Source organism: Sturnira hondurensis, unplaced genomic scaffold (genome assembly GCF_014824575.4).
Source record: "Sturnira hondurensis isolate 20B ecotype Veracruz unplaced genomic scaffold, ASM1482457v3 Scaffold0013299, whole genome shotgun sequence".
NCBI classification, from domain to species: Eukaryota; Metazoa; Chordata; class Mammalia; order Chiroptera; family Phyllostomidae; genus Sturnira; species Sturnira hondurensis.
In genome coordinates this window covers 10,186,241-10,207,061 of record NW_028085930.1, presented here as the reverse complement: position 1 = coordinate 10,207,061, position 20,821 = coordinate 10,186,241, and the positions used below count along the sequence as shown (strand labels likewise).

The window sequence follows — 20,821 nt, the reverse complement described above, 5'->3', positions numbered from 1 at the left end:
AGGCAACCCATCCCTGTTTCTCTTTCACACCCATGTTTCTCTCCCCTCTCTCAAATCAGTAAACATATCCTTGGGTGAGGATAAAAAAGTAAGTGTGCCATCAATATACGGAACGAGGCCACATGATAAAGACTGCGAGCTGGATGAGCCCAGCTCCACGCAGGTGGAGAGCGTGCCCTCTAGGACACATTCTAGGACGGCAGCCCCAGAGGCCCCCTCCCCTGCCTGGGCTCCTGGGCCACACCACCCCGAAGTGGAGGAGGAAAGCATTTGGGGTTCAGAGGCCTTCTTCTCCACGATTCAGAAGCCATCCATAGTTGCTAAAATCAGAAAATAGACCAACACCTGAAATGGCTTAAGCTGCAGAGAGAGTCCATTTGGGAAGCAGGTGTGAAGAGGAGGCGAAATGTCCCTAGTGCAGCAGAGAAGCCTCAGGGTTTCCTTACTCCCTGGCCAGGACGTCAACCCGAGTGCTGGGAACCCGACACGGGGCTCCATCTGCGTGTTGCCAGCGTGACTTCTCATTTCCCACTGAACTGACCAGCTATCTGCTGCTGTCCGTGCATTTTTGCCCAGCTTTTCTTTTCCTGTGTCCACGGCAGAGCTTTGCCAGTGTTTTTCATGTGCTTCCCATTAGGCATTTGCCCTAATAGGGGTGAGGCACAATGTGTGTGTACAGTGTGGTGAATACACACATGGGGAAACTGACGGCGGGTTATTTGGTGTTTACAGTGAGTAACTTAAATGGATGTCCCCCACCTCCCCTCTTCATCTCAAACGTCGTGACAGAAGGAAGCCAGAGCACGAGCCCACTGCCACCAAACTCCAGAAGTCAGGAGCAGGTGTCTACTTTTGTTTGACCAGTGGGGTTACGATAAGGCCTCCACAGGTTCGATCCAGAGTGGGCCAGCTAGTCCTTTGCAAGAGAAAACTGTTTACAAAGTTTTCTTTGGAAGAGAAAGCTGTTTACAACATCAGTCCTTGCCCATTCAAGTGAAGGAGAGAAGAGCTCACTGATATCTGAATGTGCGCTTCGCTGATCACCTTACGAGAAGGATGGGACAGGGTCTAGACAGACTGGAGAAACGCTGTACTCTTGTGTCTGGTTTTCCCATCACTCGCCTCAGTCCTTGGAAGAGACGGGTCAAAGAGGGTTGATTTTTTTAGCAAGGAAAAGCAAAGCCAGCTCTGGGCTGGGTCCCGTGCCAACACTGCCCCCGAACAGATTTTGTGATGTTGGGCAAGGCATTTATCTTTCTGAAAAGGTGGCAGATGAAATGGTGTTGTGGACTCCAGTTCTAGTCACAGATTCTAAGCCTGGTGCCCTGACAACAAACTACATGTGACTTGCTCTGAGTTGTTCAAGTCATGTAGGAGACCATGCTTGCTATTACTACATAAATGTGGCATGTTTTTTCAATTTCATTATATTTTAAAAGTTATTTTTTAATGATTTCTGGATTTTCACTGTAAATTGGATATTGCTATTTACTTGCCAGTTAAGTTCAAAGATTGCTGACGATAATCTAAGTTACATATTATTTTATTCCTCTACCTATAAAACCAGTTTAAATTCTTTGTTATTTTCTATTCTTTTTCTGAGCTCATTTCAGAGCTAAGAGCCTAAGCTACTGACTGGCTGCCTGTTAGCTGGGGTGTGCAAGGGACCACACTATTATTCAAATAACGCATAGGTTTTTCTACCTGGAAATAGGTAAGAGTCTTGGGAAATGCATACCTCTACGCATGCACATTAAAATGCAAGCGACAAGAACCACACAAAGGAGCTGTTTTTTCAAGAGGATATTTTGGAGTCTGGGCAGAAATAAATGTTAGTCTGAGCATCTCCCTAACTCTTGAGGAAATAAGTTGAATGTCATGAACCCATATCTGCCCACATACCTGAATCACTAAAAAGAAAATGGACTAGTCAAAAAAGGGCTGGCGATCTTCTTGAATTTGACCTTATCTGGGAAGCGCTTTATCTGCCCTTCCATTCTAAATGAAAGCTTTGCCGGATAGAGCAATCTTGAATGTAGGCCCTTGTCTTTCACAACTTGGAATACTTCGTTCCAGTCCCTTCTTGCCTGTAAGGTTTCTTTAGAGAAATCAGCTGATAGCCTTATAAACTAGAACAGGAACAGAATCAGAGGAATGGACATCACATGGAGGGTTTTCAGTGGGGAGAGAAAGGAGAGGAGTAGGGGGGAAAAGGTACAGGGAAGAAGAAGCATAATTGATAGGCATTAAATAGATGGGGAGAGGTCAAAAATGGTATAGGAAAGAGAGAACTCAAAGAACTTATATGTACAACCCATGGACATGAACTAAGGCGGGTGGATGCTGGAGGGTTGGGGGGTGCAGGGTGGAGGGAGAATAAAGAGGGAAAATTAGGAACTGTAATAGCATAATCAGTAAAATATAATTTTAAAAAAGGAGGGCTCTGGTGAAGATTTAGATCTCTTCTACTCTTCCAAAATTCTAAAGCAATTTTGGTTTGGGAGAAGCACTAATTAGGCTGCAGTGTTTGGTATCTTTGCAAAAGTCGCACAAAGTTAAAAACTTGGGCTAAAAACAGCCGGCCTTATGAAAACTACATCATCTTCCCTAGCCTTCGACTTACTGTTCGTGCTACTTGAAGGCACACTTCACTGCGAGCTGAGAAGCAGGGAGAGGGGTCCCAGTGCCCTGCGCAGTCAGCTGCCACTGTGCAAAGCTGTGAACACCTTACTAAAGGCAGGTGTCAAGCCAGACAAGCAACGTACTTTTGACAAAGCGGTTTACCAAGTAATCGGTCACTCTTAAGAGCGGAATATCTTGAAGTAACATTTAAAAAATTAAAATTTCATTAAAGGCATGTACTGCTATTGGAGAAATATCATAAAACATCTCTTTAATGTGAACACTACTTCATACAATGAAAAACTATTTACAATGTGCTGCTTCCAAATAGGCTGCTTTTACATCGTATATATTATACCCAGCACATGTCTCCAGCCGGGGAGCTTCAGTCCAATTGCACGTCTTGTATTCGATGGCTCTCCAAGGTCCCTGGGGGTTCAGGGGATCTGTCCGCTTACATTCTCCTTAGCAATTATGGCTCAGCAGGCATGCCACCAAAATCATCTACAGCCCAGAGAATCTGGCAATCACACATAAGTAAAATGTTCAGACTAGGTTTTGCTCCAATAAATACTAATCTGACAATACAATTCATTTCGACCTTAAGGAAAGCGTTTCCAGTTAGGAAAACATTTTTTTTCCTCGATGGAACTAGAGTAACTAGTCTGTTGTTCACACTAGAACTGAGTGATGATGTCTTTGCATACAAATATAGCGTACTTTGGCCAGGAATATAATTTCTTGTCAAAGAGTTTATTTGCCTTCACACGCCGGACTGCTAGTACATTCACAGTTTTAATAGATTGTAATTAGCTATTCCAGTTGTGCTTTTAAGATCCCAAACCTTATTTCCATCAGTGAGTGCAAAGTTCCATTTGACTGCCAACGGTCCTAGAGTCACGAACTCCAAAATGATTTCTAGAAGTTCCCTCACTCTCCAGTTTCATCGTTCCCTTTTTCAGGGATGACCTCCAGGCTCCGGCGGGGCTTTTGAGCGTCAGTATTTTCTGTCCCTGGTTTATTCAGTCCACACGAAACAGCAGCATAATGGATTTGTTTCAGGTTCTCCAAAGTCTCATTCTTAGCATATTTCAAAAGGTCTGCTTGCCCCTGGAACAAACATACAATGAAACACGTTAGAGATGGCATGACATCGAGACAGCTTGCAAACAGAGGTCTTCCGCTGAAACCGACCCACCTCCAGGAGGGTGAGTGTATGTCTTACTGGCATGGTACCCGAATGGGTCAATTTTCGTAACAAATGAGTTTGCTTTTTTGGTTTTCAACGCCATGCTCCAGGAGCACGCTGCCTTTTCAGTCCTTTCCACACAGATCTGAACAGAGGTGTGTGTGTGTGTGTGTGTGTGTGTTGTGTGTGCACACTGTTCCCATCTGCCCTGGCTAAAATGACGTCTTCCATTGGTTGTTCGGCCCCTCTTGGTTTTTCCTTTTACGGTTCATTTTTCATAAACTTTTATTCTGAAATACGTATAAACTCACAGAGGATGTAAACATAGTTCAGAGAGGTCTTGTGCACCCAAATGTGCCCAAAGGCTCATGTACATCTTTTGTCTGCAATGGGACACCGGCACCAGGGGCGGGCACCGACGCAACACGTGTGTACAGTTCTGCACCACTTCACCCCATGTGCGGACTCGTGTAACCACCACGGAAATCAACACACAGAGCTATTGCATCGCCACAAAGATCTCCCCATGTTGGGCCCCACGATCACACCCATCCCCACCCCTCCACCATTCTGAGCCCGTGACAACCTCTAACCTGGGGGTGGGGGCTAACGTGTGCATCTCAAGGTGCTTAGCAGCACCCCTGGCCTTCACCCACTAGCGACTAGCAGCAGCCACTCAGCCGAGATGACCGAACCGTCTGCAGGTTTGTCAAATGTCCCCTGGGGAGTGAAACTGCCCGCAGAGCCAGGGGTTTTAAGGTTATTGAGTAGAAGAGATGATGCGGAGTAAGTGGCTCCGTTGTTGCAGATTCCGACATTCCTGCTTTGGTTTTTTTGTTCTATTTTCCTTCCCTATAGGTAATCCTCTTCCCACCAACCGACGGTTCTACTAATACTGCTATCTTTCCTTCTTTCTTATTTTCTTTGCTCACTATTTTTCCCCTTTTCTTACGCTCTAAGTTTATTCGACTGCTCTATGATTCCACTGTAGTTTGACTTTTTCTTTGCCATACTTGTATTCTTAGTACCATCCCTTCTTTCTCCCATTCTGCTTTCCTATTTTTATTTTTGAGCTGGCTCCCCATGCGCATCCCCACTAAAGTACTTCTGTACAGTCCGGGGCCACTTGTGAGGGTGACGGGTGATGGGTGATGGGTGAGGAGTGATGCCAGCAAACAGCCGGGCTATAATCGAATCCCAGTCACTAGTGAGACCAGACTGCAATGCAATTTAAGTCACCATGAGGTGGGAATCCACAGAACGGTTTGCTGTGTGCCGTTTACTGCTCATGATTTTCCTGCATTGCAAAGAGACCTCTAATTAGTTACTATAAATAGATATTCCATTACGTAGTTTAACTGAAGGAGCTTTGTGTTTATTCCGTGTCACTAGTCACTGAACTCCTATCCTGAAATTTCATAAGTAGTAACATGTTTGTATATAAATATACCGTATTGTTCTGGGAATATGATTTCCTGTTCATGAGTTTATTGGACTTCGCACGTAGGATTGCTGCATATTTAGGGTTAAATAGATTGTAACTAGGTAATACTCCATTTGTACTCTAAAATGTACTCCAAACATTGTTCCTTCTAATCCATAAACTTGCATCTCACAGTATCAGTTCCAGGTTCGCAGCAAATCTGGGCAGAAAGCAGAGTTCCCATCACCCCGTCCCCATAGGCACACCCCCCACAGCCACGTCCTGCCCCATGGTGCCACACCTGTTACAGTCGATGACCTCACACTGCCCTGTGGTTATCGCCCGAAGCCTGTGGTGAACATCAGGGTTCACTCTTGGGGTTGTGTATCCCACAGTGTGGGGTGAAGGTACCCACCATCCCAGGACCATGCAGTCATTTCACTGCCCTAAAAGTCCTCTGTGCCCCACCCACTCACCCCTCCCTTCCCCTCATCTCTGGCAACCACTGAGCTTTTTACTGACCCAATAGTTTTGCCTTTTCCAGTGTCATATAGTTGGATTTACACAGTATGTAGCCTTTTCAGATTGGCTTCCTTCATAACACGCATTTAAGTTTCCTCCACATGTTTTATGTCTTGGTGGCTAGAATCTTGCCTCAGTGCTGAGGAAGATTCTATTGTCTGGATGTACCACTGTTTAACCATTCCCCCGCTGAAGGGCATCTTGGTTACATCCAAGTTACAGCAATTATGAATGAAGCTGCTCTAAAAATCCATGTGTAGATTGTTTTTGTGGACATAAGTTTTCGATTTATGTTGGTAGATATCAAAAGAACAGTGGTTGGTGCGTCATATGGTAAAAGCATGCTTAGTTTGGTAAGAAACTGCCCAACTGCCTTCCAAAGTGGCTGCACCCTTCTGTGCCCCCGCAGTGGGCAGGGACAGTTCCTGCTGCTCCACGTTCTCACCAGCGTTTGGTGGTGTCAGTGTTTTGGATTTTGGCCATTGTAACAGGTGTGTAGTGGTGTCTCGCCTTTGTGTTAATCTGCAATTCTGTAATGACATGTGACGGCGACCATCCTTTCACACATGCACTTTGACATCAGTATATCATCCTCGGTGAGGTTTCTGCTCAGGTATTTTGACTGATCTAAAATTAGGTTGTTCATTTTCTTATTGTCGTGTTTTGAATAACAGTCCTTTATCGGATATGGATTTTGCTGATATTTTCCCCAAGTCTGTGGCCTGTTTCCTTACTCTCTTAACTTGCCTTTCAGAGCAAAAGTTGCTTCATTTTAATGAAGTCCAGCTTCTGAATTTTTCATTCGTGAATCACGCACATCTTTGGTATTGTATCTAAAAAGTCACTGCCATCCCTGAGGCCATCTTAATTTTATCCTATGCTTTCTTCTAGGAGTTTTAGAGTTTTGCACTTTACCTTTAAGTGTATGATCTGTTTTGAGTTAACTTTCGTGAAGGGCGGAAGGGCTGTGTCTAGATTTGTTTATTTATTTACCTGTTTTTGCATGTGGATGCCCATTGTTCCAGCTCCATTTGTTGAAAACTATCTTTGCCCGTTGTACTGTCTTTGCTTCTTGGCCAACGATCAGCCGACTACATGCATGTGTGGGCCTGTTTCTGGGCTCTCTGTTCTGTTCCATCAAAGGGACTACCCATGCCCTGACCGACACCACACTGCCTTGACTATTGCAGCTTTAGCGGAAACCTTGAAGTCAGGTAGCGTCAGGCCTCTGACTTCGCTCTTCTCCTTCAATACCGTGTTGGTGATTCTGGGTCTTCCGTCTCTCCATATAAGCCTGGAATCAGTTTGTTAATACCCACAAAATTACTTGCTGGGATCCGGAATGAGATTACATTGAGTCTATCTATCAAGTTGGAAAGAAATGACATTTGAAAATACTGAGTCTTCTCATCCACAAACATAAAACGTTGCTCCATTTATTCACTTCTTTTTTGATATATTTCATCCACGTTTTGTAGTTTTGCTTATATAGATCCTCATATAGACCATGCATATTTTGTTAGATTTATTACCTAAGTATTTCTTTTGGGGAGAGTGCTAATATAAATGGTATAGTGTGTTTAATATCAAATTCTTTTCATTCTTCCCTACTATTGTATCTAGGAAAGTGACTGACTTTCACACATTAACCTTGCACCCTGCAAATTTGCTGTAATAGCCTGTTAATTCCAGGGGTGGGGCTTGGTCAACTTTTTTGGAACTTCTACATAGGGGAGGGCTTTGTTGTTGAATTGTTTTTGCAATTTCTACATAATGATCATGTCATCAGTGAACAAAAAGTTTTATCTCTCCCTTACTAATCAGTATACCTTTTCCCCTTTTCTTTTCTTGCTGCATTAGCTAGGATTTCTAGCAGTGGTACCAGGGGACACCTTGCCCTCATTCCAGATCTTAGTAGGAAAGTTGTGAGTTTCTCACCATTAAGTATGATGTTACTAATAGTTTTTTTTTTTTGGTAGATGTTCTTTATCAAAGTGAGAAAGTTCTTCTTTATTCCCACTTTACCAAGAGTTTTTCCATGAATAACTGTTGGATTTTATCATTGTGATGATAATGACTTTTTTTAGCCTATTGATGTGATGAATTATACTAATGGATTTTTGATGTTGAACTAACCTTTTTCATATGTAGTATAAATCTCATTTGACCATGGTGTATAATTCTTTTTATACATTGTTGGGTTCTCCTGGTCAATGTTTTCTTGAGGATTTTTGCATGTATGCTCATGAGTGATATTGGTCAATAGTTCTCTTTCCTTACAACGTCTTTGGTCTTGGCATTAGGGTAATGCTGGCCATGTAGAATGTATTAGGAAATACTCACTCTACTTCAATTTTCCGGAACAGACTACAGAGAACTGGTATACTTTCTTCCTTGAATGTTCAGTAGAATTCACCAGGGAATCCATTGAGCTGGTGCTTTCTGTTCTTAAAGGTTATTAAGTATTGATTCAATTTATTTAATAGAGATAGGCCTATTCAGATTGTCTCTCTCTTCTTGGGTGAGCTCTGGCAGATCGCACCTTTCAAGGAATTGGTCCACTTCTTTGAGGTTATCAAAAGTGTGGACATGGAGTTGTTCATAGCATTTTGTAATTATCCTTTTAAAGCCCATCAGATCTGTAGGGATGTTCTTTCTTTCATTTCTGATCTCAGTAATTTGTGTCTGCTCTCCGCCCCCCTCCAGTTAGCCTGACTAGAGGCTTATTGATTTTATTGATCTTTTCCAAGAACTGACTTGTATTTTGTTCATTTTCTCTATTAATTTCTTGTTTTCAGTTCCATTGATTTCTGTGTTAATATCTGTTAGTAAAAATTGGTGGCTCTGATCAACATGCCTACTTGGCCTGCCCCCTGGGCTTAATGTGTCCTGAACCGAGTCCCTGGCATCCTCCCCTCCCCCATAACCAGAGCTTCTAGGTGCAGACAACTCTGTTCTTGCAGTGACTCAAACCAAAGACCTCGGCACCATTTTCGACTCCTCTCATTTTTTGCACCCCTCACTCTGCCTGTCAGCACCTCCTGTTGGCTCCACCCGACAGACTCATAGACACAGAGTACAGACTGATGGTTGCCTGAGGGTGAGGGGGGTCCGGAGACTGGGTGAAAAAGGTGAAGGGAGTCGGAAGTACTGATTGGTAGTTACAAAATACTCATGAGGATGTAAAGCACAGTGTAGGGAATACAGTCAATAATATTGCAATAACGATGTATGGGGCCAGGTGGGTAACGATGTATGGGGCCAGGTACTGGAAAATATTAGAGGGGACACTTAGTAAAGTCTAACCCCTATGCTGCATACCTTGAACTAACATAAAATAATACTGAATGTAATTGAAAAATAAAATTAAAAATACTAAAATACACATATACACATGCACACACCAACTCCTACCACCCTCATTGCCACCACTGCAGCCTAACCCCCCCCCCCCATTTCTCTGGATTTGTGACCACAGCTTCCAGCTGGTCACCCTGCTTCTCCCTTCTCAACAGGACGGCCAGACAGATCCAATCAAAACACAGCGAGAACACGCCTCCTGCTCCGAGGCTTCCCAGATAACTCAGTGAGAGCCCAGGTCCCTTCCCTCAGCCCTTCAGGACCTGCCCCCACGCTGTCCTTAGCCCCTCCATCGCCCCGCCTCGTCACTCAGCCTGTTACACCGGGCCGTTCCCCAGCACGGCTGGTCCTCCGGGTGGCCTCGGGTCTGCGCCCTCCCATTCGTTCCCTAAGTGAAGAGGGCTCCTCCCAGAAATGCACAACAGCCCGCTCACTCTCCTCCTGCCGGTCTTGACTCGGAAGCACCCTTTTTGGTGCCAACCTTTCTAAAATTAGAACTCCCACCTCAAGCTCCGAGTTCTCTTTACCCCTTCCCTGCCTTGCTTTCTCCAAGACACATCTTATCAGACATACTGTCCAGCCTCTTTTATTGTCTGTTCCCCCCCTTGCATGTGAACTCCACGGGGGCGGGGACTTGATGTTCTTGGGTCGCGGATGAACCCTCCGACGTGGGCTCAGGAAGCACATTGAAGGAACACAAGGAAGCCTAAGTCTCTTTAATTTCCCTAGCTCCCTCCCAAACAACGTGTTTTCCCTTCCTCTGCATTTATATGTATTATGAATAGGTATTTTAGTTTATTTTTACATAAACGATTTCAAACAAACTATACTATTCTTCAGTTTCCTTTTTGTTCACCCAAAACCATGTTTTGGTTTTTGGCAACCTTTCCACGTCAGCATATATAGAGCTACCACCGATGATAGGGTATTAAAAAATAAACCCCCAGAGGGTGTAGGATAATTAACGCGGTAATAAGAGAGTTCTTTACCTGTTTGAATCTCATGTTTTCCAAGTTCAGACAACTCACTATGGCAGACCAGGCCTTTGGCTAGTATCCAAATGAGACGCCAAGTATCTCTGTGGGTGTCAGACGCGGGCCCGCAGGGCTGCCAAACTTGACCCTCATCACTCATTTTATTCTATGCATCTAAAAACATGCCTGGCACGCCTTGGAATTACGGTGTCTAGAGTGAGTAAGGAAACGATTCTGAAAGAGGCAATGGAGTTCTCCGTAGCACTGTTCACAGCAGCCTGCTTCAAAAGAGCACAGGCTATTTAAGCCGCCGCTGCCCACTGACACTGGGTGTCTGGCTTTGAAGACGCCCACAGAACGGGCTTTGCAATGTTTTTAGCTGAGAATCTCAAACCCTAGCTGGTTTCACACATTCTGTGCTGAGTTTCATAACTTATTCTATTTGGTTTTCATCTTGAAAGATTTATAACAACCTTAGGTCAAAATATTTAAGATTCTTAGTTAGACTCAGAAAATGATCTTTGAAAGATACAGCCAAGGGCGGGGGGTTCCCAGCGGCTGTTGCTAAGGGTCGGTGTGAGCCTGCTCCTTCTGGCTCGGCCCGTGGCTCACCCGGGGCTGGGTCAGAGGCTAGAGCAGCCAGGAAGGAAGGCTGGCGGACGGCAGGGGCCAGAGCTGGTGCCCGACCATGCTCAACACTGGGCGATCAACAAACTTTCTGCCTGACTTCAAAGGATGCCCCGGTTTTTTACAAATTGAAAATGTTTCAGGGCACATCTGTTAGTACTACACACAGCTTTTGAATCCAAGATTAACGATCACACTTCATTGCTTTTATTCAAACCTAGAGCTAAAACAATAGGGATTGTACAGGTCAGCTAATTTTTTCAAAGCCTTTTTCCTCACCCTATTTATACAGAAAAATGGACTTGCCCTAATTCTGAGGTGAGGGATTGAGTGTGGCCATAAAGACTCCCCAGCCTCTGCCACCAGCCCACGCCAAGGCCGCATGACTGAGAGAGAGAGAGAACGAAGATCCCCCCGCCCTTTCCTGGGGGCCAGCAGCCGCTCTGCTTCCGACTTACAAGCAGTGGGAAGGAGGAGAAAGAAGACACACAGACCATTTTCGTTGTCTGAAAAAGGCACAAAAGTCATGAATACGTCTTTAAAAAAATTGCAAAGAGGAATGTAAGTTATCAGTGTCTGGTCTGACCTCAGCACGTCTGGAGCCCATTGAGACTTTGGGTTTTTCTGGGGCTTTCGGCCCCAACACAAGGAGGTGCACCCGGATGGTGCAGACTAGGCTGCCGCCTTCTGGCTTCTTTATCCACTCAGGAACACGGAGGGCACCACAGCAGATTGTATGTGCCGTCACACACGCCTTCTGCTCCCCAAAGATGAGGATGACTCCGGAGCAAGGAAAGAAGGGAGGCCCCTGCGGAGCACCCAGGCCAGGCAGGACGGCGGTCTGCAACCCGGAGTGAGCCCGACACCCGGCACATGCTGGGCCCTCACTCAGCAAGTTGGTATGGACATGTCCATATCGTTCCCGTCACCCCACAAGTCTCCAAGAGGCCTCAGGTGCCCTCAGTGTTACTCTAAGTCAGAGGACAGAACACAAGTCTGGGGCCCCTCTGCTCTCTCTCACGTTAGCGTCTTCTTCAAGCAGAGCCAGAGAATCCAACCTGCAGAGCCCTGATGCGGTCCCGTTTATCTAGACAACGAGTAGTGGGTGGTCACAAACACAGTGCCTTTTAGTAAACATCGTGGGTTAGTTACTGACCGGGGTGATGTGAGACACATAAAAAGTGAATACTTGTCAAGCCAGGATTTTATAAGTAAACAGAATCACAGGCCAAATGCACAAACCTCTTTTAAGAGTGCTATGGAAACTATTTAATGTGTTGTATTTCTTACAACTACAATCCAAATTGGCACAGAAGGGCTGAGAATGTAACGAGAGTTCTAAGTTTGAAACCGCAGAACCTCCTCTTTTTCCCAGTAAACACCACATGGCGGATGACGCCGGTGCTGCGGGGGGGGGGGGGGGGGGGGGGGGTNGGGGGGGGGCTTAGAGGCCCCAGGGCCCTGGATGGGAGGCTGAGGTGGCTTCCCTGGAGGACTTGGCAGTGGCATTCAGGGCCAAGGTGGCGACCGGGGTCAGGGTCGAGTCAGTCCGCGGGGCTCACGGAGGCAAGGCCGAGGATAAGGAGTGGATCCCCGTCACCAAGTTGGGCCGCCTGGTCAAGGACATGAAAATCAAGTCTCTGGAGATCTGTCTCTTTCCTCTGCCCATTAAGGAATCTAAGATCGCTGACTTTTTCTTGGGTGCATCCCTCAAGGACCAGGTTGTGAAGATTATGCCCATGCAAAAGCAGACACGTGCAGGCCAAAGGACCTGGTTGAAGGCATTTGTCACCACTGGGGACTACAATGGACACATTAATCTGGGTGTTAAGTGCTCAAAGGAAATACCATTGCCATCTGTGAGGACATCATCCTGGCCAAAGCTCTCCAGTGTCCCTGTGCAGCGAGGCTACTGGGGGAACAAGATCGGCAAGACCCACACCGTCCCTTGTAAGGTGACCGGGCCTGGTGGCTCCGTGCTGGGGCACCTAATCCCTGCACCCAGGGGCACTGGCATCGTTTCGGCCCCTGTGCCTGAACAGCTGCTGCTGATGGTTGGTATCGACAACAGCTATGCCTCAGCCAGGGGCTGCACTGCTGCCCTGGGCAACTTTGCCAAAGCCACCTTTGCTGCCGTCTCTAAAACCTACACCCCTGACCTCTGGGAAGAGACTGTGCTCACCAAGTCCCCTGTCAGGAACTCACCAACCATCTTGTAAAGACCCACACCAGAGTTTCTGTGCAGACCACCCAGGCTCCAGCTGTGGCCACCACACAATTTTTGTACAAGGAAAATAAAATGAATTAAGCCTGTTAAAAAGAAAGAAAGAAACCACAGAACCTACATTATGTCCAATATTAGTCTGTGGGAATGTATACCACCAAAGCCTTCTGGAAAGAACAGTTACCATTTATTGAGTGGCTACTGGATGCCAGGCACTGTACTAAGCCCTTTACAAAGATTCTCTCACGAGAATTTCTCAATTCTGTGAGAGAGTGCAATTACTATCCGCACTTTAGAGATGAGCAAACTGCCCTGGCCGAGTGGCTCAGTTGGTTGAAGCGTCATCTCATACACAAAAGGCTGTGGCCTCAACCCTTAGTCAGGACATACACCTAGGTTTGCAGGTTCAGGGCACATGGTGGAAGCAATCGATCGATGTTTCTCTCTCACACAGATCCCCTCTCTCTCCCTTCCTCTCTCTCTAAATCAATAAACATATCCTTGGGTTAGGATTTTGAAAAATTAAAGGTGAAGAAACAGAGTTTAGAGAGATAAAGAGCCTCACCCAAGACAGAGCCTACCCAGCAAATCGTGCTTACACACAAGTTTCTCTCTGTGTGCTTTCATGTCTAACGTGTGACACTTGAAAGAAAGTAAAGTGGAATGTCCACGACACGTTTCATGTCCTCAGCACATTACAAACTGTGCAGACACTTCGCTCTTCCTGTAGTTGACGCAGGAACAGAGGCACAGGTTTCCAATTCATGTGTGTGGAGTGAGGACTCAGTGAACCGGGAATGAAAGGGCTGTGGGGGTCTGAGCACCGGTTCCAAACGGCTGTCACTACCCGCTGACGTCAGCTCCCGGGAAGAAGCCGGGTGTGGCCGGCTAAGGCTATGATATGTTCACAGACCTGAGGAAGGCCTCTCAGCTTGGCCAGGCCTTCTTCCCACTGAAGTCTCAGTGAACCTTGCACTTGACATAGATCCCTGGTCATCAGCACCCACAGCCGGTGCAACAGGGGATGATGGCACATGCTTTTCTCTAGGAGGTTAGAGTCACTTCAATGATTATTCTTTCTGTCTCGTTGGCTTCCTCTCACGTTCATTCACACGATCCAAGGGAGAGCAATGGAGCTGCATATAAACTCGCCTCCCTGAACGCTTACGAAGTAGTGTGGTCCCTCTCCCCGCCTTCAACCCCCAAAGGGCTCAGTGTCGCTGACGGGGTGCGCGTGGGGCTCTGAGTGTGAAGACGAGGCCTGTGAACACGGCTCCTTACCCTCCATTCTTCTCCTGGCCCGGACACACGTTTGATTGTTCAGGGAACTGTCTTGACTGAGGAAGGCCAGTGGGCCCATCTGAAGACTACCCTCGTGTCTTATTCTCCACCCATCCTTCTTTTTAAATTTTTTTGCCAATATTTGTGCTATTTCATTACATTCAGTAATTCCCCAATTTAACAATGGTTGTGCTCAAAGGTTGGTACACAAGTTAATAAACATTCTACCATATAAAATTCAACATAATTAAATTGAGAATGAATGCCTTTCTCCTCAGAAACAATTTTACATGTCACTCAAGAAAGATCGGGAGTCGGGGGACAGGTGCTGGGAGGCAGCGCCTTGGAGGAGGTGGTGTGCAAGCCGGACCGACTTCCCCACGTGATTCCACGACTCCCCAAAGGTGCCTGTGGGGCCCCCCTGGGGTTCAGGCGTGTGGTTTCTGTCCTCCAAAGCCTTCTAAGTCCCCACAGTGACCACATATCCTGTGCCAGGCTTGGCCATAGAAAGGGTTAGTTTTCGCGCTGGCCGTGAGCGGGGCCCAGAGGTGGTTGCTCTGGGGCAGGAGTGGGGTGCGGGCTTCAGGGGCAGCCAGCAGAGTCCCCAGATAGTGGAAGTGGGCCATGACCCAAGCACAGCAGGCAGGAGGTCAAGAGCCGGTTGGAGGCAGAGAGACCAGGGCCAGAGAGGAGCCAGAGAGCAGCAAGGGGACGGGCCCCGGGATTCTGAGAGGTGCAGAGCTGCACCGTGGGCGCGGTGCAAACACTAGGAGAAACCAGTGCGCGCCGAGCACTTCCTTCGCCCTTTGATCTACTCAGCACACCTCTGCACAGCCAAATGTCAACCGAGGGATCGCAAATTCCGCACCAGGGGGACGCCGCTGCGTGAGGTGTCACTGCGCTTTAAATGCAGCAGGACGTGCAGCCTGTCCAAGGACAGACAGTGGCAGTCTGGCTGTCCCAGCCCTCCGAGGGGGGAGGGGCTCTCACGTGCCAACCGGAGAAACGCCTTTCAGTTCAATTACACACTTTCTCAGGAAAACAGGCAGCATAACACATCGCCTGTGATAAACGGTGTAACTCAAGGATATTAGCATCAATAAAGTAAGTAATTTACACATAGATCATCGAAGTAATTCTCGGAAAGGAAATAAATGTTCGGCTTCAGGTCGCTGAGGTGAGAGCACTGTGCCTCAAGCAAACACAAGTGCAATCAAGATTAATGTCTTCCCAGGTGCAAAATGGGTCTGGTTTAATTATGTATTTTTGGCCTAAGCCTTCTGTTCCTAAAGAGAACAAGCCTCTAATCATGTTCAGGGTTTCGTTTTTAGTCTTCCCCCGAGGGAGGGATGGCTCAGGGTGGGAGAGGTGGCCGGGCGGCAATTCGCCTGGAGAACATCTTGGGTTGTGACAGCTCCATCTGAGTCCGCAAGGCAAGTGCTGTTCAACGCAACACGACGTTGGCCTATACTAACAGTAAGATAACTTTCAGACCAAGAGCAAAATCGTACCGACGAGTCTCCCTCTGGGCCGGCGAGGGAGCAGCCGGCCCAGGCTGCACCTAAAGTATGCGGGTCATTCTGGTCTCACCCCGTTCTACAAAGAACACTGACACACCTGAGCCTTCGGAAGGCCCGGGGGGTGGGGGGCAGAGGGCAGGGGACCAGAGGCCACCTCATCCTCTAGTGTCTGGGCAAGGGTGCAAGCATGTCTGAGCTGAGCCGGGGGGGCTAAGAGAGGATGGGAGAGTTCCCAGACGTGGAGGCGAAGTCGCCGAGTCAGGATGTGAATCTACTATGAGGTTCCATGACCTCTGAAACAGTAATAAATGGAAATAGGAGAATTATCACCTGTACAATGAGTATTTTAGCAAATGGAAAACAAAAGGAGAGGATATTGTCGATTAAGCCGATGGGTTGAAAATGCGTTCTAGAAGTTACCTCCCACATTGGTGATGAAAGGAGAAACAAAAATAAAATTAGCCAAAACAAAAACAAATATAAAACCACCAACAGCAACCCAGCAAAGAAAAGGATATGACATAATTAACAAACTTCTGAAGCTCACAGAATTCACACTGGCAGTTCACAATCATCCGGAAAATTCTAACAGCCAACCAAGCCAGAGACAAGCAGAGTGGCTGAGTGTCCTGTTTTCACTGCGTTTTGATGGAAGGTGGGATGGGACAGGGGGCGGGACAAATCTCAAAAGCATTCCGTTTCGTGAACAAAGCCAGGCACCGAAACTACCCCCTCAGTCCACAACTGCACCGGGCACGGGGGAGTGACAGAGCTGGAACTCAGGTCAGACGCTGGCATGGTGAAGGCATTGACTACAGAGGGGCACGTGGGACCTTTGGCCGGGGTTGGGGGGTGACAGAAAGCTCTGTCATCACTGCCATGGGGTGGGGTGACTACATACGTTTGTAAAAATGCACCCTAGTGTAGTCATAATTGGTGAATTTATTTTATATAAATTCAATAAAGTTAACCAAAACGGAGAGAGAACGATGCTGTCTAGTGAGAGGAAGGTCTGGAGGGCTGGCTCCCGGGTGAACGAAGCCGTCAGCTTCTCCCCACTGTGAGGCGGGAAGCCTAGGCCAGGACCCTTGCACGTGAGGAAGCTGGGTCCCACTGGTCAAACCAAGGCTGTCCGCAACCCCACCGGAGATCTCTCTTCTCTCTGCGTTCCCTCCGGCTGCAGAAAAGCGTGGGTGACTGCCTGAGCCCGTGCGGACAGTGAACTAATCGAGATACCGCACTTACGCCAAGCAACACGGGCATTAGTCTTGCGACCCAATGGGAAGATTTAAACCTGGACAACATAAAAAAAAACCCGACGATATATGCCCAACTCCCTTCCTAGATACATTTTAGAGTACTAATATTCTCATCTTTCACAGCAGAAACTCAACCAACAGAGCTTATAATGGAAACGGGCAGCTTTAAAAAACCCAATGAGATGGTTCCTATTAACATTTTTCACCGCTTTTCCTTAACCTCAGAGGGAGTTAGAGGAGATGAATACCTCTTGCTGTAGAAGTTTGTTCAGCATTTCATTTAGCTTCTTTTTAAACAAAAATTTTTATTTATTTATCTTTAGAAGGGAAGGGAAGGAGAGGGAGAGAAATATCAATGCATGGTTGCTTCTTGTGCATCCCCAGCTGGGAACTGGCCCGCAACCCAGGCATGTGCCCTGACGGGGAATCGAACCGCGATCGTGTAGTTCGCAGGCCCGCGCTCAATCCACCGAGCTACACCAGCCAGGGCTCATTTAGCTTCTTTCTGGTTTACTTTTCTTCTGTTATATTAGGTAAAGTAAAAATTAGCACTTTTCAACATTTATTTATTTATTTATTTTTAGAGAGAGGAAGGGAAGAGTGGGAGAGAAACATCCATGTGTGGCTGCCTCTCGCGTGTCTCTTACTGGGGACCTGGCCTGCAACCCAGGCATGTGCCCTGACTGGGAATCGAACCAGTGACCCTTTGCTTCACAGGCCTGCACTCAATCCACTGAGCCACACCAGTCAGGACTAACTTTACACTTTTTTTTTAAAGTTAAAAAGAGCAATTACAATAGGACTCTATTTACTGACATATGTTATAATATCTGAGATGCTAGAGCTTACGAGACGCACCATTATTTACATACTGCTAAGAAAGAAAAATCACCCGCCAGTTTAATGAGGACACCTGCAGAGATGTTGTGGACTATAGACACACAGCAACTCCAAAGATGTCAAAAATATTTTAAAAAAAGCTCTGACTCAGAGTCTATAAAATGCATCCCTATAATTCATCCGTCTATCCATCCGTCCGTCCATCCATCCACACTCACAATAAAAATTTTCCTAGTATAAAGTCATTTCTACTTCATAATAGTTATTTCTCAAAGGGAGGACCTGAGGTCATTTTAAAACTTTCATCTTTCCTACATTAAAAAAAAACTTCTTTAAAATGAAGATATGTTTGTGAAAACAAGTGCACGGTTTTTAGTCAAAGAAAAAAAATGACTGGAAGTAAACAGGCTGAGATGTCACTAGGGGGTCCTGCTGGGTGTGGTTGTCACGGATGACGCCTCTTCTCTGTTCATCTCTGTATTTTAAAGCAATTCTTAAAATTGAAAAACTAAGCAAAGCAAGAGTCATAAAAACTGGGATGGCCATCCTTGGATGGAAGGGGCTGAGGGCAGGGGGCCCCCGCCTGGGTGACCAGCTGTCCCGTGCAGCCAGGCCCGTCCCAGATTTCACGCAGAAAGTCCTGCGTCCTGGATGACTGGTCACCCTGCCCCGTGGACTGTTCCATGTTAAACAAGAACATTTCTGCATCTCACCCCCCAACCCCCGGGGATTCAGATCCAGGACCAGGGGGTCTGAGTGGGGCTCAGGGGGCTGCCCGTGTAAGTGTCCCAGGTCATTCCCACTCCTGGCTTCCTCCTCCTCTCCCCATACCCAGCGTCCTCTGGGGACACTGTGGCCACTGCACACCACACGCAGCGGCCGAGGGGGGCCACCACCTCTCTATCCTCAAAGAACAAGCAACGGGAGGAGCTCCTGCCAGGAAAAGGCTAGACGCAGCTCAGACGCAGCTCACGCCTTAGACTCCAGGAGCACTGATTCTTCTAAAGAAAGTTGAAGCCTGTGAAATGCACAGGAAGGGAAAAGGCCCTTTCTATAGTACAGAAATGACACACAGCTCTCCCCAGTTCTTCTCCACCCCTTGCTTGATTCGACCATCCTCACACACCACCCATAGCACATATTATCCTGGAAATTTTGAAACTATCCATTACCCTATCCAATACATTTGCTTCCATGAGAAAGTAAGTCTGAGGTGTTCATTCTCTCTCCTGGACATAAGTCTGCGTGGAAGAGAGGGTGCGAACAAGCTCAGTGACCAAAAGGAACATCACAGGGTTGGGGGGTATGATCATATCCTAACCGGGAAGGTCATGGTGAGTGGTGACAGCCCAGGTTTATAACTTTAGTAAAAGCTTCAAGCCAGCCCTGTCCATTGTTCTTGGGCATCTAGGTTACCACACCTTTGAAATGCCAGAAGTAACCGTTGTACACACACCTGGAAGGTGTAGGCACCCTCAGGGGAGCACAGAAGTTGTTGACTATCTTGGACCTTGTTGTCTCCCAGGTAATCGTCCTTAATCCCCTCCTTAATTCCAAAGGTATACAAGCAACTGCACATCCGGCTTCCAGAGCATCCTGACATCTTGCTTCCTGACGTTGTTGTCACTGGGGCTCAGATAAACTCATAAAAATTCTCGACAGGTTGGAAAACTCCTATGCCCACAAGTCAAAACCCATTTCCTCAGCATGGCTGTGTGGTTCAATTATTTATTTCTAAAATCTAGTTCATGGCCTTATGGCAACTGTGTTTCATGAATGTGTGAGCCAGGCTTCCATTTTTGGTGGTTTTGCCCAGTGCTTCCCAAACTTTAATAATGTACATACTAACACTCGGGAACCTTGCAGAGACTCAGATTCTGACTGGGTGGGCCTAGGGCGGGGCCGGGGGGGCGCTGCATCTTGAACCAGCTCCTGGAGGACACGCCCAAACTGTGGGTGCGTGGACCATGACCGAGTAAGCACGAGAACTAACAGATAAAAGTGTGGTCCCCAGAGTCTGCTTTTGCCTATAATAAAATAAAAGCCAAATGAGCACTTATTCCTGTCACAAGGCTATAAACTACTGTGCTCTTTTTTCCTGAGGTTTGCAGGAAATTCGTAGTGCCACCCCCACCTCTGGGGGGAGTCCACAAGCAGTAAAGCCAAGCTCTTCTCCATTGTGAATTCTTGTCTCTCTGTTCACTGAACTGCAAACGAGCATAAATCCTAAGCAGAAGATCTAAAAGCACGTGTGTCAGAAGGGAAGTGTTTGAAGAAGAAAATGATTTTAACTGGAAAAATCAGTAGGGGTTAAATGTGAGCAAATGCACGTTGGCTGGCTTTGGGAGAGCAACTTTTAGTACATCGAGTCAGAAAACTGTCGTCGGCTGCCGGGACAGAGCCTTTAACCTGCAGGAGCATGGGGAAATTAAAAGAGGCAGTGTGATAACGTCTTTAGTTCTGAATTCAACTGAGCGGAAAGTTTGGCGGGTGAATACCTGAGAGTAACTTTATGTTTTGCTGTCCAAGATCCAGAATGAAATCAGGTTTTCTGTGTTATTATTTTTAAGTTCCCAAACACTGAGATGAAGAAAAGTGAAGATCATTGAGACGAAACTCAAAAAAGTCTCAAGGTACAGACGAGGCATTATTTTAAAAATCATGTCACACTCCATGCAGCACAGAGAAAAGGCCCCGGAGGAAGTACAGCGAAGAGACAACCATCGGGCATTGTCTGCGTGGTAGGACCTGGTCTGCTTTTGGCTATGCTATTTTGACATTTTCTAGTTTTTTACTGTTTTGTGTTTATGGCATTTTTCCACTCCCCATTTATCCCCCTTATATTATTACTTTGATAATAAAAAAAGTTAATTTTAAAAAATGGGTATGTTTAGTTAGGTGAACGGGAAGGAGGGAAAGAGGGAAAGAGGGAAGGAGAGCGAAAAAGAGAGAGAGAAAAGGGGAAGGGAGGAAGGATGGT

General features: G+C 46.7%; 2 protein-coding genes across 3 annotated transcripts in view; one reads left to right on the top strand and one right to left on the bottom strand.

Moving 5' to 3' along the window:
- Window positions 1–2,876: 2,876 nt before the first annotated feature.
- The window catches only part of PLCL2 (phospholipase C like 2), a 160,851-nt gene continuing 142,906 nt past the window's right edge, over window positions 2,877–20,821 (bottom strand). For both annotated transcript variants that reach the window (XM_037061358.1, XM_037061357.1), the window contains exon 7: window positions 2,877–3,732. In XM_037061358.1, coding sequence (XP_036917253.1) covers window positions 3,553–3,732 — 180 coding nt within the window. In that variant the 3' untranslated portion in view covers window positions 2,877–3,552. The remainder of the gene's footprint in view (window positions 3,733–20,821) is intronic.
- LOC118997602 (40S ribosomal protein S2-like) lies at window positions 12,110–12,936 on the top strand. Its single transcript, XM_037061359.1, has 2 exons — window positions 12,110–12,148; window positions 12,196–12,936. The coding sequence occupies exons 1-2, from the start codon at window positions 12,110–12,112 to the stop codon at window positions 12,934–12,936; spliced, it is 780 nt and encodes a 259-aa protein (XP_036917254.1).